The 25,201-nt window shown below is 44.6% G+C and overlaps 1 protein-coding gene across 6 annotated transcripts in view; it reads right to left on the bottom strand.

Annotated features, from left to right (window-relative positions):
* The window catches only part of GDPD2 (glycerophosphodiester phosphodiesterase domain containing 2), a 136,553-nt gene that overhangs the window by 28,638 nt on the left and 82,714 nt on the right, over positions 1-25,201 (bottom strand). For all 6 annotated transcript variants that reach the window (XM_040405337.1, XM_040405339.1, XM_040405334.1 and 3 more), the window contains exons 3-12: positions 22,722-22,825; positions 22,072-22,165; positions 14,661-14,720; positions 14,466-14,564; positions 1,815-1,908; positions 1,547-1,692; positions 1,381-1,463; positions 1,148-1,298; positions 815-1,036; positions 503-654 (exon numbers count right to left, since the gene is read on the bottom strand). In XM_040405337.1, coding sequence (XP_040261271.1) covers positions 503-654; positions 815-1,036; positions 1,148-1,298; positions 1,381-1,463; positions 1,547-1,692; positions 1,815-1,908; positions 14,466-14,564; positions 14,661-14,720; positions 22,072-22,165; positions 22,722-22,825 — 1,205 coding nt within the window. The remainder of the gene's footprint in view (positions 1-502; positions 655-814; positions 1,037-1,147; positions 1,299-1,380; positions 1,464-1,546; positions 1,693-1,814; positions 1,909-14,465; positions 14,565-14,660; positions 14,721-22,071; positions 22,166-22,721; positions 22,826-25,201) is intronic.

Below are 25,201 nucleotides of genomic sequence, written 5' to 3'. Positions count from 1 at the left end.
TCAACCTCATCGAATTCTGGAATAAACTAGTAACATAGTAACATAGTATATAAGGCAGAAAAAAGACATCTGTCCATCCAGTTCAGCCTGTTATCCTGCAAGTTGATCCAGAGGGAAAAAAAAACTGGAGGTACATGCACGAAGATTGTGAGTCAGGCCTTCTCGTCCAACATCAGTGTCTGATCTGACCTCACAGATGCTTTTGTAGATGAATGGACAAAAATTCCCAAACATACGTGGCAAAATCTTGCAGAATGCCTTCTGAGAACATTAGAAGTTGTTTTAGATGGAAATGGGGAGACCAACTCCAAATTATTGTCTGTGTATTTAGAATGGTATGTCATAAAGCTCCAGTGCATGTAACGTGTAGGTGCCCCAATACTTTTGTCCATGTAGCGTACCTATAAATGCATCTAAGTCCTTGACTGTCATTATTGTCCACAGTAAAGAAGAAACTATAATACGACAAAATCTGTGAAAAACACTGTACATGATTTCTTACCTGATTTCGCTCACACTTATATTTGTATAAGATAGATTCACAGCATCAAAGGTGTCGGTGTCATTTTTTTCCCTCTTTCTACCATAAATCTGTTTGAAACCTGGAGCTGTCTTTATAACCTGCTCCCGCTCATCATCCGGGAGCCAGATTATCTGAAGGAAGCAGGTGACAAGTACATTTTTTTACAATATTAGAATCTGTATATTTTATTTAATGTTGGCAACATTAGGCACCATAAAGCTGTATTTAATTTAATACAGAGGAACCTCCTTATTGGTCCCAAGACATTGCAGAGCACAGAAATCAACTCACCAGATCCTGGCGTATAGAAACGTTCAGAATTGTATTAAGAGTTACATTCACAAAGCTCTCGTTATATGGGTGTCCTGAAGGTGGCTGACGCAAGTCAAATATTATAGAGATGTTGAGGTTCTTGCATGCAATCAAAACATCCTCAAGAGAAGGAATTTTCTGCTGCTTAACCTCTTCACGTTCAGCTGGTGTCACTGATCCATCTGTTCCAAAAGGGTTTTTCTAAAAAGAAGCAGAGATGGTTAAATACAAAAAAAAATGCGTATAAGACTAAAAAGGTAAGGAGCTTGGAAAATGCATCATTTATAAAGACAGTCATACCCTATTTATTACCTGCAGAAACCATTCACCAGCATTCAGCCTCTGGAGTTCAGAAAAGGTAAAATTCGAGCTGTTTTGACTTGAACGGAATGGAAAAACTTCTCTCACGTTGGTTGTCCTCAGCAGAGTTTCATCATGCATTAGGAAGGGGATTCCATCCAAACTGAATGGTTGGAGTAAGGGAAGACTATTGATATCTGCAGCACTAGTGGTTGTTAGGGAGGAAAAAATATATGTTCTCCTACCTCACCATGACATCAGTTTCAAACACCTTTCCTCCAGAATTCACCATCCTGTCAAATGACATCATTGTATTTTCTGGAGCAAGCTGGAAGAGAAAAGCCAGTGACTGATATCAACAACCAGTCCAATCATAGAACAATCTTGATCTAAACTAGCCAGATAGTGTACCATTGGTGCCCCACGATGACCCATGATCCTTGGTTTGGGAGGAAGTTCTGATGCCTTCATGATACAGGGTGAGGAAATGAAGAGAGGACTCACAAACAGAGCACAAACCAGAATGATGTATACCAAAGGAAGTAGACATTTCAACACTGCAAGGACAAAAAGAGGATGATAATACCAAACCTATATGCATACACAAACACTATAATACAAATATCTCTCTTTAATCCCCCTCCAGCACCCAAGTGGTGAAGAAATGCCAGCTGATTACCTTTACTCTTTGTTTCCCAAAAATAACCAGCAAGCACCCAGGCGAGTACAGACACACCGATCACAGCTCCAATGTGCAGAAAGGGACTCGTTGCCTAAAATAAAGACAATTAATTTATGGGGGGAAAAAAAGAAAAACAGTATGACTCCTCTAAGGGTACAGCTGATTTTAATAACATGCATACACATGAACAATATTATTCACCTAATATACATTTAACAGCAGAGAACATGCACAAGCATCACACATATACAGCAAAACATCTATATGCTGACCAGCCACCCAAATTTACTAAGAAATGGGAATGGTCCTCAAAGAAGAAAGTATACGAAATGATGATCGACGTGCAAAAACCCTTTTCCCACTGCTTGGAAATAGCTCAACTTTACATGACTCTAGCATGTTTTTGTCGTCGTCTAAATCCATCTGTAACATCAGTGGTATATGCCGCAAAAATGAGAAGAAATGCAGTACAAACTTCATGCACATATGTGTTTTTTTTCCCATTGACTGTGGTTGTGTTGTTTCTGACTTTCACAGTTTTAAATGCACAAAGTGTCTTCTAGCACTAAACTTCAACAGCTATATAACGTGGTGCAGACAAAATATCAAGGAAAGTATTCTTAAATCGGTTCTCCAGGATCAACTCAAGCTCCCCAAAACACTATTCCTAACTAATACCCGTCCACAATACCCATCAGATAAGTATGTAAAATCACTACTGCTCACGCAACTCTCCCTTAACCTCTGCCACTTTTTTCACATTTTGTTATGTTGCGGCCTTGTGCTAAAATAAAAACAAATTCAAGTTTTCAACATCATTCTGTACTAAATACCCCATAATGACAAAGTGAAAACAGAATTTTAGAAATATTTGCTAACTTATTAACCACTTCACATCCGCCCATAGGATATAAAAGTTCTATGGATGCATGTTTATCTCTGAATAGACGTTCTGGAATCGTGCAGCTGCCGAGCAGGGGGGCCGTTGTCAGTGATAGAAGGGCACCCCAGAGAGAAGGCAGGGACAGTTCCCAGGTGTCCCTGCCTTCTAAATCGCAGCATACACAGCTCTCAGAAAATGGAGATATTAAAACATTATTTTTTTAGTTTCAAAAATGCTATTATTGTGTTAAAGTGAAATAAAAAATAAAAAATATACATATAAGGTATCGCCGCGTCCGTAGCAACCAGCTCTATAAAAATATCACATTCACCCTCAGATGAACACCGTAAAAAAATAAAGCAATTTTTTGTCACCTTACATCACAAAAATTGCAACACCAAGCGATCAAAAAATGTATGCCCCCCAAAATAGTACCAATCAAACGATCACCTCATCCTGCAAAGAATGAGACCATAAAGAATGAGACCATAACTAAGACAATCGGTCAAAAAATAAAAAGCTATGGCTCTCAGACTATGGAGACACTAAGAAAATTATTGTGTAAAACTTAAATAAATAAGAAAAAGTATACATATTAGGTATTGCCACGTCCATAACGATCTGCTCTATAAAAATGTCACATGACTTAACCCCTCAGGTGAATGCTGTAAAAATAAATAAATAAAAACTGATAAAAGAACCAATTATTTGGTCACCTTGCCCCATAAAGTGTAATAATGAATGATCAAAAAAATCATATGTACCTAAAAATGGTACCCATAAAAACATCAACTCTTCTTGCAAAAAACTAGCCCCTGCACAAGACAATCGGCAGAAAAATAAAAAAAATGGCGTTCAAAAAATGGAGACACAAAAACATAATTTTTTCAAAAATGCTTTATTATGTAAAACTGAAACAAAGAAAGTAGACTATTTGATATCATTGCATCCGTAACAACCTGCTCTATAAAAATAGCACATGATCTACCCTGTCAAATGAATGTTGCAAAAAAAAAAGAAAAAAAAAAAGAAAACAGTGCCAAAACAGCCTATTTTTTGTTGCCTTGCCTCACAAAAAACGTAACATAGAGCAATTAAAAATCATATGTACCCCAAAATAGTACCAATAAAACTGGTCAAATATCTCCTAGTTTCCAAAATAGGGTCACTCTTTGGGAGTTTCTACTGTAAGGGTACATCAGGGGGGCTTCAAATGGGACATGGCATCTAAAAACCAGTTCAGCAAAATCTGCCTTCCAAAAACCATACGGCGCTCCTTTTCTTCAGCGCCCTGCCGTGTGCCCTTACATCAGTTTACAACCACATGTGGGGTTTTTCTGTATGCAGAAAATCAGGGTAATAAATATTGAGTTTTGTTTGGCTGTTAACCCTCGATGTGTTAAAGAAATTTTTTTATTAAAATGGAAAATCTGCCAAAAAAGTGAAATTTAGAAATCTCATCTCCATTTTACTTAAATTCTTGTGGAACAGATAAAGGGTACACAAAGTTAGTAAAATCAGTTTTGAGTAATTTGAGGGGTGTAGTTTCTACAATGGGGTCATTTATAGGGGGTTTCCACTATGTAAGCCCCACAAAGTGACTTCAGACCTGAACTGGTCCTTAACCTCTTCAGGACATAGGGCGCACAGGTACGCCCTTATGTCCTGGTACTTAAGGACACACCTGTACGCCCTGTGTATTTTCGATCACCACCGCGCGGCGGGCGGTGATCGGAACCCCGTGCCTGCTCAAATTATTGAGCAGGCACCTGGGGCAAATGCGCCGGGGGGTCCTGTGACCCCCCCATGTATGCGATCGCAGAAAACCGCAGGTCAATTCAGACCTGCGGTTTTCTGCGTTTCCGGGTTATTCGGGTCTCTGAAGACCCGATAACCCGGAACAGGATGGTGATGGTGGTGTGATTTTACCCCACCAATCACCATCCTGCGATCCTGAGTGGTGATGGTGACATCACCTCTCAGGATCGCCTCTGATTGGTCTGTGGGCGGTCCAGCGTGAGATTTAAAAGATGCAGGCGCTCCTCTCCTCCTCCTTTTGTGTTCCGGAGCTGGAGGAGAGAGGAGCTGCCTGCATGTCGTCCATCGGTGCCAGCATCACCCCATCTGTGCCCCCCAGGACCCGATTTGTGCCCCAGCACCCCCCATCTGAACTTCAGGTACATAGGGAAAGCATAGGGAAAGTTTGGGTTAGGCAGGGAAAATAAAGGGAAAGTTAGTTTGTAAAACTTTTATTGCATCACCCTAAGTTAGTGTGTCTGGGGTCCACAGCACAGCTGTGTGACTCTAGACCCCCCAGGGGTGCTGCCGCTTGCCCCCCCCCCAACTTTTTTGGGGTGCAGGATTTTTTAATTTTTTAATTTTTTGTGTACACCGACTGACTCTTAGCATCCGGCCACTGTTAGCGCATCGCACACCTCCCCGCTGATCAACTTCGGACGGTTGATCAGCGGTTTTGATTTTTTTTTTTCACATTTTTTGCCCTTTTATTTTAGTTAGTTTGTTTTTTTTCTGTTAGTTTTAGGGTGAGTTCGTGAACACCCGTGCCCCCCCACACACGCACACCAAATAAAGAGTTACACACACGCACATACACACGCAGACACACACTCCCCCATGGCCCGCCGGACGTTCTCGGCCGAGGAGGCATACACCCAGCTTGCCTCCGACTCTGAGAGTCCCAGTGAGGACGAGGATGACCCCACATTCCTGTTGTCATCCGCGTCCTCCTCATCATCTAGCGATGATGATGAGCCCCCAAGGCGGCGGAGACGCCGCCAGGCGGAGCAAGGGGACCGCCATGTTAGGGACCCTGTGGCCCAGCCTAGTACGAGCTCGTACTGGTTTCCCGGCCCACCAGTTAAACCCACCAGAGCACCCTGCCGGTGAACTAGTCTGGTGTAGCCCAGAGCGATACGAGCCCGTGATTCCTGATTTTGTAGGCCAATCAGGAATCCAGATTTCCACAGTGGGCTACACTGAATATGACTTTTTTTGTCATTTTTTCAGTGACCCACTGGTAAATCTGATGGTGGAGCAGACGAACCTGTACGCCCAACAGTTCGTTGCTTAACACCCGGGCTCCTTTTTGACCAGGCCCGGTGGCTGGACGCCAGTCAGTGCAGCCGAAATGAGGACATTTTAGGGCCTCGTGCTGCATATGGGCCTGGTCAAGAAACCCAGTGTCAGGCTGTACTGGAGTGGGGACGTCCTATACCAGACCCCAGTTTACAGTTCGGCTATGACACCTTCCCAGTTTGAGGCCATCCGGAAATATTTGCATTATTCCGATAATGCAGCATGTCCCCCCAAGGTGATCCTGCCTATGACCGTCTGTATAAGATACGGCCGGTCATCGATCACTTTGGGGCCAAATTCATGGAGGCCTATGTACCTGGAAGGGAGGTCGCGGTTGATGAGTCTCTCATTGCGTTCAAGGGGAGACTCATTTTCCGCCAGTATGTGCCCTCCAAGCGGGCGAGGTATGGCGTAAAGCTATACAAAATTTGTGAGAGTACCTCAGGGTAGACTTACAAATTTCGTGTGTACGAGGAGCGAGATTCCCAGATTGAACCCCCAGAATGTCCCCCCACTCTGGGTGTTACCGGGAAACTTGTGTGTGACCTTATGTACCCACTGCTGGATAAGGGTTACCACCTTTACGTGGATAACTTTTATACCAGTATCCCCTTGTTCCAGTGCCTTGCTGCCAGATCCACGTCCGCTTGTGGGACCGTGCGGAAAAATCAACGCGGCCTCCCTGCCCACCCCCTCCAGGTACCTATCCCCAGGGGTGAGACCCGTGCCCTTACCACTGGAAGCCTGTTGCTGGTCAGGTATAAGGACAAGAGGGATGTCCTTATGCTGTCCACAATTCATGGTAACGGCATCACCCCTGTCCCTGTGCGAGGTACCGCGGCAACAGTCCTCAAGCCCGATTGTATCGTCGACTACAATCGGTATATGGGAGGAGTTGATCTCTCTGATCAAGTCCTCAAGCCATAATAACGCCATGCGCAAAACCCGGGCATGGTACAAAAAAGTTGCGGTCTACTTGGTGCAGGTTGCCATGTACAACTCTTTTGTGCTGTCCCGGAGTGCTGGCAACACAGGGACATTCCTTCAGTTCTATGAGGCAGTCCTCAAGGCCCTGATCTTTTCAGACCGGGAAAGAGCAGGCCAGAGTACCTCGGGAACTGTAGGCGCCCGGATCGTCCCTGGCCAACACTTTCCAGGTGTGGTCCCCCATACTGGAAAGAAGGGACGAACCCAAAAAAAGTGCAGAGTGTGTCGCAGGAGGGGGATACGGAAGGACACCACTACTCAGTGCGACACGTGCCCCGATCATCCGGGCCTCTGCATTGACGGTTGCTTCAGGGAGTATCACACTTCCATGGAGTACTAAATTTATATCCCAATTTAGCACTGACATCGGATAAAAAAAACTGGTTCTCAGACTTGAGACACCCAAAAAAACTAAAATAATTTATTAAAAGTAGACATATTAGGTATCGCCGCGTCGGTAATAATCTCCTCTATAAAAATCCCCCATGACCTAACCCCACAGATTAAGGCCTCATGCACACGAACGTTTTTTTTCACGGTCCGCAAAAACAGGGTCCGTAGGTCCGTGATCCGTGACCGTTTTTTCGTCCGTGGGTCTTCCTTGATTTTTGGCGGATCCACGGACATGAAAAAAAAGTCATTTTGGTGTCCGCCTGGCCGTGCGGAGCCAAACGGATCCGTCCTGAATTACAATGCAAGTCAATGGGGACGGATCCGTTTGACGTTGACACAATATGGTGCCATTTCAAACGGATCCGTCCCCATTGACTTTCAATGTAAAGTCCGGAGTCCCTTTTATACCATCAGATCGGAGTTTTCTCCAATCCGATGGTATATTTTAACTTGAAGCGTCCCCATCACCATGGGAATGCCTCTATGTTAGAATATACTGTCGGATATGAGTTAGATCGTGAAACCTCATTTCCGACAGTATATTCTAACACAGAGGCGTTCCCATGGTGATGGGGACGCTTCTAGTTAGAATATACTACAAACTGTGTACATGACTGCCATCCGATCTCTTACAGGGGGCCGTGATCAGCACAATTAACCCCTCAGGTGCTGCACCTGAAGGGGTTAATTGTACTATCATATCCCCCTGTAAGAGATCAGGGCTGCCAGGCAGCAGGGGGCAGACCCCCCCCCCCCTCCCCAGTTTGAATATCATTGGTGGCCAGTGCGGCCCCCCCCCCCTTCCTCCATTGTAATAAATCGTTGGTGGCACAGTGTGCGCCCCCCCTTCCTCCCTCTATTGTAATAATTCGTTGGTGGCACAGTGTGCCCCCCCCCCCGCCTCCCCCCCCCTTCCTCCCTCTATTGTAATAATTCGTTGGTGGCACAGTGTGCGCCCCCCCCCCCCCCTTCCTCCCTCTATTGTAATAAATTGTTGGTGGCAATCATTGGCCCCCCTCCCTCTATAGCATTAACAACATTGGTGGCCAGTGTGCGGCCTCCCATCTTGCGCCCCCCCCCCCCCCCCCCCGATCATTGGTGGCAGCGGGTTACTAGCAATAGTACAAGATTCATACTTACCTGGGAGCTGTCATGTTCGTGTCCGGCCGGGAGCTCCTCCTACTGGTAAGTGACGGTTCATTTAGCAATGCGCCGCACAGACCTGAGGCTGTCACTTACCAGTAGGTGGAGCTCCCGGCCGGACACGAACATCGCAGCAGCAGGTAAGTATTAATCTTCTACTATTGTACTATTGCTAAGTAACCATGGCAACGAGGACTGTAGTAGCGTCCTGGTTGCCATGGTTACCGATCGGAGCCCCAGCGATTAAACTGGGACTCCGATCGGAACTCCGCTGCCACCAATGATGATGGGGGGGAGGGGGGGGGAGATGGGAGGCTGCCCACTGGCCACCAACGTTGTTAATGCTATAGAGGGGGGGGGGCAATGGGGGGCGCACACTGTGCCACCAACGATTTATTACAATAGAGGGAGGAAGGGGGGGGGGGCGCACACTGTGCCACCAACGAATTATTACAATAGAGGGAGGGGGGGGGGGGGCCGCCCTGGCCACCAATGATATTCAAACTGGGGGGGGGGGGGGGGGTCTGCCCCCTGCTGCCTGGCAGCCCTGATCTCTTACAGGGGGATATGATAGTACAATTAACCCTTTCAGGTGCCGCACCTGAAGGGGTTAATTGTGCTGATCACGGCCCCCTGTAAGAGATCGGGTGCTGCCAGGCAGCAGGGGGCAGTCTTGTACACAGTTTGTAGTGTATTCTAACTAGAAGCGTCCCCATCACCATGGGAACGCTTCTGTGTTAGAATATACTGTCGGTTCTGAGTTTTCACGAAGTGAAAACTCAGCTTTGAAAAAGCTTTATGCAGACGGATCTTCGGATCCGTCTGTATAAAAACTAACCTACGGCCACGGATCACGGACACGGATGCCAATCTTGTGTGCATCCGTGTTCTTTCACGGACCCATTGACTTGAATGGGTCCGTGAACCGTTGGCCGTGAAAAAAATAGGACAGGTCATATTTTTTTCACGGCCAGGAAACACGGATCACGGATGCGGCTGCAAAACGGTGCATTTTCCGATTTTTCCACGGACCCATTGAAAGTCTATGGGTCCGCGAAAAAAAACGGAAAACGGCACAACGGCCACGGGTGCACACAACGGTCGTGTGCATGAGGCCTAACACTGTCCAGGAAAAAAAAAAAGGTGCCTTACATAATAAAAAGTTTGATAGCAAGCGATCAAAAAGTCATATAGCCCCCAAAATAGTGCCAATAAAACCGTCCGCTCATCCGGCAAAAAATTAGCCCCCACATAAGATAATCGGATAAAAAAAATAATAAATGACACTTAGACTTTAGAGATACCAAAAATAAAATTTTGTATCAAAAAGGATAATATAGTCAAAGACCTAAATAATTGTAAAAAAAAGTAGACTTATTAGGTATCGCCGCGTCCGGAAGAATCTCCTCTATAAAAATATCCCATGACCTAACCCCCCAGATTAACACGGTCAAAAAAAAAAAAAAAACTGTGCCAAAACCGCTATTTTTGGCACTTTTCCCATTTCAATCCGTTTTTTCCGGTAACAAAACAAGGGTTAACAACCAAACAAAAGTTAATATTTATTACCCTGATACTGCAGTTTACAGAAATTCCAAATTTTTGGTCGTAAACTGTTGTATCAGTAAAAGGGAGGCCGCAAAAGGAAAGGACCGACATGGTTTCTGGAAGGCCTATTTTGATGGCCTTTTTTATTGACACCATGTCCCTTTTGAAGCCCCCCTGATGCCCCCCTAGAGTAAAAACTACACCCCTCAAGGTATTCAAAACTGATTATACAAACTTTATTAACCCTTTAGGTGTTCCTCAACAGTTAATGGCAAATGGAGATGAAATTTCAGAATTTCAATTTTTGGTAACCTTGCCTCACAAAAATGTAATATAGAGCAACCAAAAATCATATGTACCCTAAAAATAGTCCCCAAAAAAATGCCACCTTATCCCGTAGTTTCCAAAATGGGGTCACTTTTAGGGATTTTCTACTCCAGGGGTGCGTCAGGGGGGTTGAAACAGGACACGGTGTAAATAAACCGGTCCATAAAAATCAGCCCTCCAAAAACCAAACGGCGCACCTTTCACTCTACGCCCCGCTGTGTGGCCGTACAGTAATGTACGGCCACATATTGGGTGTTTCTGTAAACGACAGAGTCAGGGCAATAAAGATACAGTCTTGTTTGGCTGTTAACCCTTGCTTTGGTAGTGGAAAAAATGGGTTAAAATGGAAAATTAGGCAATAAAATGAAATTTTCAAATTTCATCCCTATTTGCCAATAACTCTTAAGCAACACCTAAAGGGTTAACGACGTATGTAAAATCAGTTTTGAATACCTTGAGGGGTGTAGTTTCTTAGATGGGGTCACTTATAGGGAGTTTCTACTCCAGGGGTGCATCAGGGGGGCTTTAAATGGGACATGGTGTAAATAAACCAATCCAGCAAAATCTGCCTTCCAAAAACCAAACGGCGCACCTTTCACTCTACGCCCCGCTGTGTGGCCGTACAGTAGTTTACGGCCACATATTGGGTGTTTCTGTAAACGGCAGAGTCAGGGCAATAAAGATACAGTCTTGTTTGGCTGTTAACCCTTGCTTTGTTAGTGGAAAAAATGGGTTGAAATGGAAAATTTGGCAAAAAAATGAAATTTTCAAATTTCATCCCCATTTGCCAATAACTCTTGTGCAACACCTAAAGGGTTAACAACATATGTAAAATCTCAGAATGGCCTGGATAAGTCAAAGTGTTTTAAAGTTATCACCACTTAAAGTGACACTGGTCAGATTTGCAAAAAATGGCCTGGTCCTTAAGGTGAAATAAGGCTATGTCCCTAAGGGGTTAAAAAGTGGGTTTTGGAAATGTTCTTAAAATTTTAAGAATTGCTTCTAAAATTCTAAGCCTTCTAACATCCTAAAAAAAATTAGATGACATTTGCAAAATGATGCCAACATAAAGTAGACATATGGGGAATGTTAAGTAATAAATATTTTATGAGGTATCACTTTGCTAATTTTTGTTCTCTTTTTTTCTCCAAAATTTTTTTTTTCAATTTATTACAAGCCCCTTCACGTGTGAAAGCACCTCATACACACCCCACACTAAATATAATTTTACATATTTCACACATTACACCCCAATAAAATAAAAATGGCCCGTCCGTCCCAACAAGTTTACTCAACTGAAGAGGCATACGCCGTGCTTGCCTCTGATACTGAGTCAGCCAGTGAGGGAGAAGAGGATGCCACTCTCCTCTACTCCTCTACCCCCTCATCATCATCATCCGTTGATGAGGGACCCTCTAGAAGGCGCCCCAGGGTAGCAGCGGAGACAGCCCCCCAGAGCGACCCCATATGGACCCCACCCACTGACGATTATCAGCACTAAATTCCTGCGTTTGTGGGCAGCTCAGGAATTCAGATAGATTGTGAGGGCTTTACTGAAATTGAATTTTTTTCTCTGAAGATTTTATAAATTTGATGGTAACCCAAACAAATTTATATGCCCAGCAATTTATTTTCCAGAACCCCACATCGCCCTATGGACCCCAGTAAATGCAGCAGAGATGATGACCTTTTGGGGGGTCTTGCTGCATATGGGCGTTGCTAAACTAAGATTACTCAATATTGAAGTGTGGATGTCTTGTACCACACTCTAATTTACAGTAGTCCCATGGCCCGTAATCGATTCCAAGCAATCCTGAAATTTTTGCATTACAACAATAATGCACACTGCCCAGCCCAGAATGACCCCGCATTTGACTGTCTGTACAAAGTTAGGCCCGTCCTTGACCACTTCAACGCAAAGTTTTCAGAAGTGTAGCCCAGAAAAAAATGTCTGCATGGACGAATCCCTATTACTTTTAAAAGGGAGGATAAGATTCCGCCAGTATCTGCCCAGCAAGCGGGCAAGGTATGGCATAAAAATGTATGAAATCTGTGAGAGTAGCTCTGGGTACACTCACAAGTTCCGGGTTTACGAAGGGAGGGACACCCAGATTGAACCCCCAGAATGCCCCCCTGTCCTAGGAGCTAGTGGGAAGATAGTGTGGGACTTACTGCACCCACTGCTGCATAAGGGTTACCATCTCTACGTGGATAATTACTACACCAGTCTACCACTGTTCCAGTCCCTAGCTTGCAGAGGTACTGTGGCGTGCAGCACAGTACGCAAACATCAGAGAGGCCTCCCTAGATCCCTGGTAGGGCAACCACTAAGAAAAGGAGAAAGCCATGCTCTCCTATATGAGAACACGTTGGTGGTTAAGTACAAGGACAAGAGGGATGTCCTTTTACTGACCACCATTCACACAAACACCAGCTCCCCTGCCGCTGTACGAGGTTCCACAACCACTGTCCCCAAGCCAGTCTGCATCCTGGACTACAATAAACACATGGGGGGGTTGATCTTTCAGATCAAGTTCTGAAGCCCTACAATGCCACACGAAAAACAAAAGTGTGGTACAAAAAGCTGGCCGTGCACCTCGTACAGATGGCGATGTACAATGCGTTGGTGTTTTTTAAATCTAGAGGCCATCCAAGAACATTTCTACAGTTTCAAGAGGTGGTGATAAAGGCCCTAATTTTTTCTAGCCAAGCAATTGAGGGCCCCAGTACTTCTGCAAGTTACAGAGCCCGAGTTGTACCAGGGCAACATTTTCCTGGTGAAGTCCCCCAAACAGCAAGAAAGGGTAGGACCCAAAAAAGATGCAGGGTGTGTTCCAAAAGTGGGATAAGGAAAGACACCATTCACCATTGTGAAACCTGCCCTGAAAAAATTTATTTAATGCTACATGGCACCTAAAATACATGTCTGCCAATTCAGGCCTGTTTTTTGCAGTTTGCCTGCTGTGCGCCCATACAACAGGCTACAAGCACACATGGGGTGTTTGCAAAAAGGGGAGGAAATGGGGAACATATTCTGGGGTGCATTTTCTCCTTTGAACCCTTGTGAAAGTGAAAAATTGGGGTCTGCTAGTAATTTTTTATTTTTACAAATCTGTGTTTGAAATGCCTTCTCTAGTATTTCTGCCTTCTGTGAGACACCTGTCTGCTGAAAAGTACCCTTTCCACCACTTAAAATATTCGTACGGTGCTGCTCTTTCCGAAATGGGGTCACTTGTTGGGGTTTTTCATTTCTGGGGACCTCAGGAATTTATTGAATGCGACATGGCACCTAAAATAAATGTCTGCCAATTAAGGTCAGCAAAATCGATATTTAACTACCTACAAGGAAATACCAGACCGCTTACAAATCAATATAAATGTTATTATATAATCCAATACATAATTAAAAACATTAGTGCAGGGAAAGGCGACATCAACTGGTGTGCAAAGAATCGTGTATGAAATACATACAAAGAACCAAGAACCGTTACACATACTGTGTCTCCACCAGGATGGCGCCAGTACCGACGTGCGTTTCGGCGAACCTCCGTCTGGGGGACTAAGTCTACTTTCACACTCGCGTTTTGGCTTACCGTTTGTGAGATCCGTTCAGGGCTCTCACAAGCGGTCCAAAACGGATCAGTTTGCATTCTAATGCATTCTGAATGGAAAAGGATCAGCTCAGAATGCATCAGTTCCGTCCCCATTCTATTTTGGAGACGGACACCAAAACGCTGCCTGCAGCGTTTTGGTGTCCATCTGATGAAACTGAGCCAAACGGATCCGTCCTGGCACACAATGTAAGTCAATGGGGACGGATACATTTTCACTGACACAATCTGGCGCAATAGAAAATGGATCCGTCCTCCATTGACTTTCAATGGTGTTCAAGATGGATCCATCTTGGCTATGTAAAAGATGATACAAACGGATCCGTTCTGAACGGATGCAGACGGCTGTAATATCTAAACGGATCACAAAATGCGAGTGTGAAAGTAGCCTTAGTATATTAAGACCAAAATGCATTCCAGGGCTTGTGGAAATAACCTGGAGAGCTGTGTGTTATGTGTAGCTTTGTGTGTCCAACATTAGTGCAGTTGTACAAGCGCCTGTATGACAGAACAGAGCACCACTGTACGGAGAAAGGTTCACAACTTCACAAGTATAAGATTTAGGACGTTTGTCGGAAAGCCACATGCTAGACAACAGCCTCTGTATATTAGGCTGAGGAGACCATGCAGTGTCCATCTACCGTGAGGCTACAGACTTACCTGCAAAGAGATGGCAACTACTTTCCACTCTATTTTCCACTTCAAATTAAGGCCAATAATTCCAAGGGACACCAAAACAACACAGAAGCTGAGGAGGATCTAAAAAGGTATGGAAAAAAACATTATTTATGTAAGGAAAGTGATAAAATGCAGGAGGATTGAAGAAAAGAACATGAGTGGACAAGGAGATCTCACCTTATGAAGCCAGTGCAGATTGAGAGGTTGAGAGCTCACTACCAGGCACATAGAGATTAACTGCAGAAACACAGAGCACAAATGTCATGTGGATGATACAAAGTATTCATTACAGACGTTCAATCTCCTACATGACCAGCAGATGGCAGCAGGACAACATCAGGGTTTCCCAAACTTTTTCTCCTCGTTACCCAAAACTGCTCATCAGAAAGTTCTTTGTATCCTAAAGCTAAAGCACAGAAAAGCATATATAAAACAGAAACTGTTTTTAAATGACGGACATCTGGGGTGCACACAGATCTCATAGGACCCCACAGCAAAACTTAGCATGGCACCCGTCCCACTCAGTTTCCCAGAATTTGTGTCAATCAGTCCCAGGCAATGTCCGAGATTTCTGATTAACTTATTACTAATATTGACTTCTGCGTTGAAGGCTCTGTTCAAGGCCTTAATCACGGCTTTTGTCAAAAACAGCTGAACGAAAAGTCCTACATGCAGGACTTTTTTCTCCGCTTAAAAAAGTGTCAGAAACTGAATGGATCTTATTATAGTGAAGGGGGTGTTTGGCTTAGTTCATCAGTTATGTGCCAAATCCGGATTTTTCGTAACTTCTGCATATATATATATATATATATATATATATATATATATATATATATGTATGTATGAAGAAACACACCGCAGCACTTCCAGTAGGTGAAAAAATGTGGGATCCTTTATTCACCCGTGCGACGTTTCGGTCCACCTGCTGGGACCATTTTCAAGCTTGAAAATGGTCCCAGCAAGTGGACCGAAACATTGCACGGGTGAATAAAGGATCCCACATTTTTTCACCTACTGGAAGTGCTGCGGTGTGTTTCTTCTTTTATTGATTGAACACTTTGGTCAAGTGGAGTACCGCGGCCAGCCCCTCTGTTAACATGTTTGCTAGGTGTGCTGCCCTGGACTTTTGTGTATATATATATATATATAGCAAAAAAACCACTGGCAGCACCACCCTGGATAGTGTGGAAAAATAGACGGGTGCAATGTCCAAGTATGGTAAAAGGTGCTTACCCACTTTAGAAGACAAAAAAATCGGACTGCACTCCAAGAGTGGAGTGCAGTCCGATTTTTTTGTCTTCTATATATATATATATATATACACTGCTCAAAAAAATAAAGGGAACACTTAAACAACACAATGTAACTTTAAGTCAATCACATTTCTGTGAAATCAAACTGTCCACTTAGGAAGCAACACTGAGTGACAATCAATTTCACATGCTGTTGTGCAAATGGGATAGACAACAGGTGGAAATTATGGGCAATTAGCAAGACACCCCCAATAAAGGAGTGGTTCTGCAGGTGGTGACCTGACCACTTCTCAGTTCCTATGCTTCCTGGCTGATGTTTTGGTCACTTTTGAATGCTGGCGGTGCTTTCACTCTAGTGGTAGCATGAGACGGAGTCTACAACCCACACAAGTGGCTCAGGTAGTGCAGCTTATCCAGGATGGCACATCAATGCGAGCTGTGGCAAGAAGGTTTGCTGTGTCTGTCAGCGTAGTGTCCAGAGCATGGAGGCGCTACCAGGAGACAGGCCAGTACATCAGGAGACGTGGAGGAGGCCGTAGGAGGGCAACAACCCAGCAGCAGGACCGCTACCTCCGCCTTTGTGCAAGGAGGAACAGGAGGAGCACTGCCAGAGCCCTGCAAAATGACCTCCAGCAGGCCACGAAAGTGCATGTGTCTGCTCAAACGGTCAGAAACAGACTCCATGAGGGTGATATGAGGGCCCGACGTCCACAGGTGGGGGTTGTGCTTACAGCCCAACACCGTGCAGGACGTTTGGCATTTGCCAGAGAACACCAAGATTGGCAAATTTGCCACAGGCGCCCTGTGCTCTTCACTGATGAAAGCAGGTTCACACTGAGCACATGTGACAGACGTGACAGAGTCTGGAGACACCGTGGAGAACGTTCTGCTGCCTGCAACATCCTCCAGCATGACCGGTTTGGCATTGGGTCAGTAATGGTGTGGGGTGGCATTTCTTTGGAGGGCCGCACAGCCCTCCATGTGCTCGCCAGAGGTAGACTGACTGCCATTAGGTACCGAGATGAGATCCTCAGACCCCTTGTGAGACCATATGCTGGTGCGTTGGCCCTGGGTTCCTCCTAATGCAAGACAATGCTAGACCTCATGTGGCTGGAGTGTGTCAGCGGTTCCTGCAAGACGAAGGCATTGATGCTATGGACTGGCCCGCCCGTTCCCCAGACCTGAATCCAATTGAGCACATCTGGGACATCATGTCTCGCTCTATCCACCAACGTCACGTTGCACCACAGACTGTCCAGGAGTTGGCAGATGCTTTAGTCCAGGTCTGGGAGGAGATCCCTCAGGAGACCGTCCGCCACCTCATCAGGAGCATGCACAGGCGTTGTAGGGAGGTCATACAGGCACGTGGAGGCCACACACACTACTGAGCCTCATTTTGACTTGTTTTAAGGACATTACATCAAAGTTGGATCAGCCTGTAGTGTGTTTTTCCACTTAAATTTTGAGTGTGACTCCAAATCCAGACCTCCATGGGTTGAAAAATTTGATTTCCATTCTTTTATTTTTGTGTGATTTTGTTGTCAGCACATTCAACTATGTAAAGAACAAAGTATTTCAGAAGAATATTGAATTAACTCAGATCTAGGATGTGTTATTTTTGTGTTCCCTTTATTTTTTTGAGCAGTGTATATATACATATATCAGAAATGATTAACCTTGGTGTGAAAGAGCCGTAAGCAGAGCTTTAATTTAAAAAATTGTAATAAAAAAATTCACTCTCTGCCGCACCCACATTATCCGACATCCATGTCAGAAAAAGAAAACCACATGCTTTATAAATATGGCTCTCATTCTGACCACCATATTTCTCAACGTATTTTAGCCCAGAAAACTGGCACAAATACATTGATAAATCTCCTACTTCCCTATTACAAAACTGTCTTCCTGCAACCACCACTAAGGGAGCTCTGCACATATGAATAATGAGAGACATCCCAGACGAAGCAGGTGCGAAACCCAGGTTGGGCAGCATTTTATATGTACAGTATATGAGATTGTGAAAGAGGAAACTCTGAGTATAATAAAAGATATTGAATGCTTTTTACCAGCGGGTCTGCCCTATGTTGATTTCCTTTTTGAAGGAAAAGTGGCTGCGGTTTAATCTGGTATTGCGGAAGAAGGAGAATATATATGAGTTGCTTACTGCTGGTCGATATAGAGGTTGAAGTGATGGTGATGAAGAAGGAGATCAACTAAGGATCAAGTTGAAAGGAACACCAGAGGAATTATAAACTGTGCATTTTTCTACCCAATATTGTAGCGCGGTCCTAACATATATTTATTTCTCTGACTATTTTGGAAGTGTGGACCTACCATATACTTAGCCCCCCTTGAGAAATTTATACCATAGACTGTAATATTTTATTATTGTCTGTCTAAGCTCTAGTGGTTAAACACTGCAGCTACTTGTTTCAGCATTAAAAGTTGGTAAATATTTCTCCAAAGGAAGTCCCGGAGGCGGTTTTGTGCTGAAGTGTAGGTGCTGGTTTAGACTTGCATGCAATGCATTCAGCAAGCGGACAGGTTTTCTATGTGGAAAAGAAACATGCTTCCTATGATTAACCCTTTCTAGACAATTTTCACCTTCCTGACACAACCTAATTTTGCTAATCCGACATTTCACTATGCGGTAATACATTTTAAATGGTTTTACCTTTTACCTCATTTTTGGGAACTACATCCCTCAAATCATTGAAAACTGGTTTTAGAAACTTTGTTGACTCTTTAGGTGTTCTACATAAATTAAAGCAAAATGGAGGTGACATTTAAAAATTACATTTTTTGTGCAGATTTTCCATTTTAACCCTTTTTTTTTTTCTGTAACACAGAAAGGTTTAAAGGGTTTGTGCAGCCAGTACATATTGATGATCTATCCTCAGGATAGTTGATCAATATCTGATCGATGGGGGTCAGACTCCTGGCACCCCTACCTATCATCTTGAAGAGGGGGCCAAACTCGTACAAGTACTCCTTCCTCTACAAGATTACACTGCAAGTCATCTCGTTTGTAGCGGCAGCGCAATTGCAAGTGCTCATCCCATTCAAGTGACTAGAACAAGCACTTGTAATTACACTGCCCCGCCGCGACAACAAACAGTGTAATATTGAAGGGGACATAGTGCTTACACAAGTACCATGTCCTCTTCAAACAGCTTATCGACGGGGTTGCCAGGACTTGGATCCCCACCAATCAGATATTGATTACCTATCCTGAGGAGAGGTCATGAATATGTACTGGTTGCACAGCCCCTTTAATAGCAAAAAAGATCTAAATATTTATACCCAGATTCTGCAGTTTACAGAAACACCCCATATGTAGTCATAAACTGCTGCATGGGTGCATGGCAGAGCTCAGAAGGGAAAAAGCGCCAAATGTATTTTGGAGGGCAGATTTTGCTAAAATGGTTCTCAGTGCCATGTCACATTTGAAGAAACCTTGGGGTACCTCTATAGTGGAAACCCCCAAAAAGTGACCCCCATTTTGGAAACTAAATCCTTGAAAGAATTCACCAAGGGGTATAGTAAATGTCTTGATGGGTTGGTTTATAGATGCCATGTTGCTTTTTATCTCAGAGATAACAGTAAAGCCATTTTCTGACAACCATAAGTTTTTTTTTTTTCTCTTGACAAAGCTCTGTGGGGGCTTATTTTTCTCAGGATTTGTTGCCATTATCATTAGTACTATTTTGAGGTATATATACAACTTTTTGATCACTTTTTATTTAGCTTTTTTGGTAAGCAGGATGAAGAAATGGCTGCAATTTTGGGATTTGCCTTTACAGCGTGTATTTGGCAAGAAAATTTACACTTTATTTGCTGGTCAGTACGACTACAGGGATACCAAGCTTGCATTTTAATTATGCTATTTTTACACAATGTTTTGAAAAAAAAATTATGGCAATGGTCTTTTTTGAGTTTTTTTTTGCAAGATAAGGCTACTTTCACATCTTCATGGATCAGCAAAAAACACTTCCATCATGATAAGGCTGCATGCACAGGACCGTTGTGTGTTTTGCGGTCTACAAACTGCGGATCCGCAAAACACGGATGGCGTCCGTGTGTGTTCCATAATTTGCGGAACGGCACGGAATGGAGCAACGGATGTGGACAGCACACGGAGTGCTGTCCGCATCTTTTGCGGCCCCATTGAAGTGAATGGGTCCGCATCCGAGCCGCAAAAACTGCGGCTCGGATGCAGATCAAAACAACGGCCGTGTGCATGAGGCCTAATACAACTGTCTGCATCCGTTATGAACGGATCCGGTTGTATTATCTCTAAAATAGCCATGACGGATCCGTCTCTAAAAGCATTTTAAGTCAATGGGTAACAGATCAAATTTATTTTGTGTCAGGAAAAACTGATCCGACACCATTGACTTAGGTCTTGCTCCGCATCCCAGGATGCACTCAAAAACGCTGCCTGCAGCACTGCGTCATGGGAACGCAATGAAACAGAATGCATTATGTTCCCTTCAGTTTTGTCCCCATTGACAATGAATAGGGACAAAACTGAAGCGTTTTCCTCCACTATTGAGATCCTATGATGGATCTCAATGGCGGGAAAGGGAAAACGCAGATGTGAAAGTTGACTTTTTCATTGGTGCATTTGGGGTGGTACATATGACTTTTAATCGCGTGATATGATTTTTTTTGGAGGCAAGATGAACCAAAAAGAAAAACAAATTTTCTGATCCGCCATAGTTTTTATTGTTTTTATGGCGTTCAACTGACAGGGTAGATCAGTGATATTTTTATACACATTATCAACACGATGATACCTAATGTGCCTATTTTTTTCTCAATTTTTGCCACTAAAAAATCGGTTGATGAGAGAAAAGGTTTTTTTTGTTTTTGTTTTTTTTGGGGGGGTTTACACTTGAAACTTTTATTTTTAGAAAAACACTTTTTTAACTTTCTATTTTAGTCCCACTACAGGACTAACTTTTGATGGTCTGATTGCTTTTCACACTGACAGTTGCCTATGAGACCCAACCTGGGGCTGAGCCTAATAGGCTTCTGTAGCTGGAAGACCCGGAAGCCTTTGCAAGGCTTCCAGCTGTCATGGCAACATCTACACCCTGCGATTGCATCACTGGAAGATGCACCTTATTTATGACGAGGAACAGGCCTGGTTATAAATTAGGCACATCTCCGGCAGTTCATGTACTAAAAATAAATTTACGGCAGCTCCAAGAGCTGTCTTTATTTATGCTAGAAAACTGGCTTAAATGAAGAAAAATGTGGTTCCTAAATGCTTCCACTTTGCAATAATACCATACACAGTTGGTCATGGAATATATTGAAAGGAAAAAAATCTCGTGTTAAAGGGCATCTGTCAGCAGATTTGTACCGGCTGACCTGTTACATGTGCACTTGGCAGCTGAAGACATCTGTGTTGGTCCCATGTTTATATGTGCCCGCATTGCTGAGAAAAATGATGTTTAAATATATGCAAATGAGCCTCTAGGAGCAACAGGGGCGTTGCCATTACACCTAGAGGCTCTGGTCTCTCTGCAACTGCTGCGCTCTTTCCACTTTGACAAGGCCAAGCAGTGAAAACATCATAACACCTGACCCTGTTAATCAGAGTGGAGAGTGTGCAGCAGTTGCAGAGAGAGCAGAGCCTCTAGGTGTAATGGCAACGCCCCTGTTGCTCCTAGAGGCTCATTTGCATATATCAAAACATCATTTTTCTCAGCAATGCGGGCCCATATGAACATGGGACCAACACAGATGCCTTCAGCTGCCAAGTGCACACGTAATAGGTCAGCCAGTGTCATAGGTACAAATCTGCTGACAGATGCCCTTTAATGTCAGATTAGGTTTCAAGCTCTGCAGTTACTGAATCAGCAAAACGCTGGCAACTTTTATACACCTGTGACAATAGGACTGAATTCAACTATAAAGTGTTCTAATACGTTTGTCTATATAGTGTATGTGTGCAAAACATAGGCAAAAATTCAGTGAGAACATTTTCGTCAAAATGCATCATTTTTGCCCGTGCAATAGTTTCTAAATATCGGATCGTGGAGAATCCAATTCCTGGGACCACCTGCAATCCCAAGTACAAGGGGTTCCCAAGTCCAATCTCTGAATGGAGCTGTAGTACACATGTTGGGCCATCTCTTTATTCCATCAGTCTCATTAAAAAATGTAAGCGATGGCCAGATGTACATACTACTATTCCATTCAGTGAGGGAACTCAGTGACTACCATTCCCTGGGAGTCCCAGCGTATGGGCTCCTGGCAATCTGACATATATTACACACAAAGGTGATACATGCCCAAGTTTAGAATTAACAAACCACACGTACGAGGAGCACAAAGCAGTAAGAGGCCAACACTGCAGCCACCGTAATTAAGACCACAGACCAGTCTTGCCATAAACCTGCGAGTCGGAAGATTTCCCTATTTAAAAGAATAAATAAGAAATATTATGAAGACATCTTAACCCACATTTTGGCATGATTAGCTAAAGGGAGTCTGCTGAAAGCACTATGCTGGTGATGGAGAGGACAATCAAGACATTACTAGAACTATGGTTATGCATGACAGAAAAATCTAACTTTACAATGGCGGAGCTTTCATGTTTAGTGTCCTGGGCACTCTGCACTGCTTTCTGGCCCTTGTCCTCTGAGTGACAGCTCAGGCATCTAATCAGGAGACTGCTAGAGGCTGTCACTTCTATCAGAGGAAGGGGGGCTGGGAAGCGTCCAGCACATAGAGCCCAGGGCTCTGGACATGAAACCTCTGCCATCTTAGCACTTGTGGGCAAGGTATCATTAGGACTGCACCACCATCTCATCACTTGCAGCTATGGCTCTGGGAAGATTAAAATTGTAATTTCTCAAATCGATATGCAACCTGTATGACTATCACTTGGTTTGTCTTCTCTGCCCTCCCCCTCACCTCTATAGTGCTGCCAGACCCCTCTATGAAGTACAGAGAACAGAATAGTACTTACTCATTGAAGTTGTGTATATCATTTTTCAGGATCAAGGTGACATACAGCCATATCAAGGTAAAGAGGAATCCACCGAGAATCAGGAGCACCCAGACACAGCCACACTGCAAGACAGTGATGAAGACTCAGCATTACCTACAGGAGATCTGGAAAGACCTTCTAGACATGTACTAAAGGGAATCTGTCAGCACGGACATGCTCTCTGAGGTCAGCATGAAGTTGTGACAGATGCACAGATTTCAGCAGGGCATCAATTACCGTATGTGAGGTAATGGTGTAATTTTGAGAATAGTAGAATTTAGTAGTTGAAGCACACTTGGAGTGCTGTGAACTAGGGATCTGCCATATTTATGAGCTGCATACTACCCCTATCGTCCCACCAGTTTCCTCCTCTTTATGGTTCATCTCTATGCTACCTGTCACCTAGTTTATAGCCACTTTACCATTAGCATGCCATTGTGCGTCTGTATACCACCAGGTACAAAAAGTGTTTCTCTGTGTATTGTGTTGTGTTGCTTAATTATCAACCTGCACATAGCCAACCCATTTGTCATCACAAAAGAAAGTAAATGAAATTCAAACTTGCCAGGAGAAGAGTCTGGGACTCCTTACCTGCAGCATAAGGGGTATGCGTACTACAACATTGAAGCCGAAGACGTTAGACCCAGCTTTACTGCACATCAGACCGAAGCGCAGTAAAGTGAAGTGCATCATCCTTGGCGTCATTGGAGCAGATGCTCCTGGAGAAGAGTCCTGGCTCTTCTCCCAGTTAGTTTGATTTTCATTTACTTTCTTCTGCGTGGATGGATGTGTAACACCCCAGAGTGGTGTTACCACTTCTGCACCTTGCTACTGTCTTTATTAGTCTAACCTCATGTCATCTTATGCATTTATTTTAGGTCCTCCACACTGTGCATTTCTAATGTTATGTAACTGTTCATGTAATGTGCCTGGTTCACCAGCAGGTGGCAGCAAACACAGCAGAGCTTTACTTAGAGAGAATGGAACTTTCCATTCTAACCCCCCTCTGTAGGGGAGTGGGCCAGTCCTACTTCCTGCAGGAAGGGTGGGGACCAGTAAGCTTCAGTCTAGTTCCCCCCTAGCTATGGGGAAGGGTGTGCAGGGACGTGCCCACCCTTCCCCATGGAGGCCAAAGCTTGAAGCCTTAGGAGCCAGGAGGAAAGTTCCCTGGCATAACCTAGAGTCAGACTACAAAGTGAAGTGCAGCATACAGAAAAAGCCAAGTTATACAGCCAGCCTGTCAATACAGCAGAGTCAGAGAGAAACAGATATAGCAGAGTGGAGTTTGCCTGCCAGTTTAATGCTAAAGCCCCCCCCCCCGATGCAATTTTGGCATCACTAATAGGATTTACCTTTGTGTTTTTATACTACAGGGCCTACAGAATTGTTGTTTATTGCAGAGCGACAGGTGCAGGAAAGTGCGAGTTGGCTGCCGAGGGGTTAATCCGCCATCTTTGCCAGTGATGGCGTATGTTCTTCTTGTACCACAAGAGAGGGAAAAACAGGGAACCGCCCAGCCTAAGCGTGGGAAAAGACAACCCTGCCCACCGGGAACTGCCCAGTGCAATTACAGAGAGTGAAGACTCCACCCCTAAAACTCCTCCTCCCTTACCAGTTTGCAGTAGCCAGGAGGAAGACAAGATGGCGTGTCCTCTGCGGCCTAACTGGGGAGAGATGGTCTTGGACAATGAGCCTGAAGTACAAGCTGCCCTGCAAGAAGTGAAACTCTCCCAAGTGCAGCGGAACCCAGCAAGAGACCCGGACTGCTCGTTCATCCGCCAAAGTCCAATGGTCCCGCCGGAGGTGACGGCCCACGCTCAGACGATGTGGGACTTTAAGAATGCGATCGAGGACTGGGTAATCCAGGTCCTGGACCACTCACGGCCGGGGGCTCCACATCTAGAGAGACGCAGCTTATGGTTTTCGGTGGAACGTGGCAGCTGATTCCTGTCAGATGACGAAGATGGTGAGGAACTCTTTGTGGGTCGTTGGCCTGTGAAACGCCGCTACCTCCCTCAGGCCCGCCTTACCCTATACGTGAGGGACCACGTTGAGTGTACCCCCATGAACTCTCTCAAGGGACCCTTTGCCACCAGGGTTACCCTCCTCTCCAAACCACTTGTCCCTATGCTAGCAGCTGAGAGCTGGCAGTAGGATCCAGCAGTCGCAGACCACGTGCGCTGCCTCCAAGAGACCGTGTAGTGAGTCCTCCGCTTCCAGGAGAAAACTCAGCCCCAGCCAGACCTACTGATCCCAGGTCTACCATCACCTCCAACCTTTCAGCTGGGATTCCAGATGATGACAGCCTTTTCGTACAACCTCACCATTGTGAGCTACAAGCACCCGTGGAAAATGGCGTCCGCTGCATCGAGAGGTTCCTGAGCTCCATCACCACCACTGGAGATTCCCTGGCCTTTACAGCTGGAGATCCTGTCCCCCTGCCCCAGCAGGAGGTTCCG

The sequence above is a fragment of the Bufo bufo genome, chromosome 8 (assembly GCF_905171765.1).
Source record: "Bufo bufo chromosome 8, aBufBuf1.1, whole genome shotgun sequence".
NCBI lineage: Eukaryota > Metazoa > Chordata > Amphibia > Anura > Bufonidae > Bufo > Bufo bufo.
Note: the sequence above shows the minus strand (reverse complement) of the source record. Positions and strands in the feature narration are given on the sequence as shown.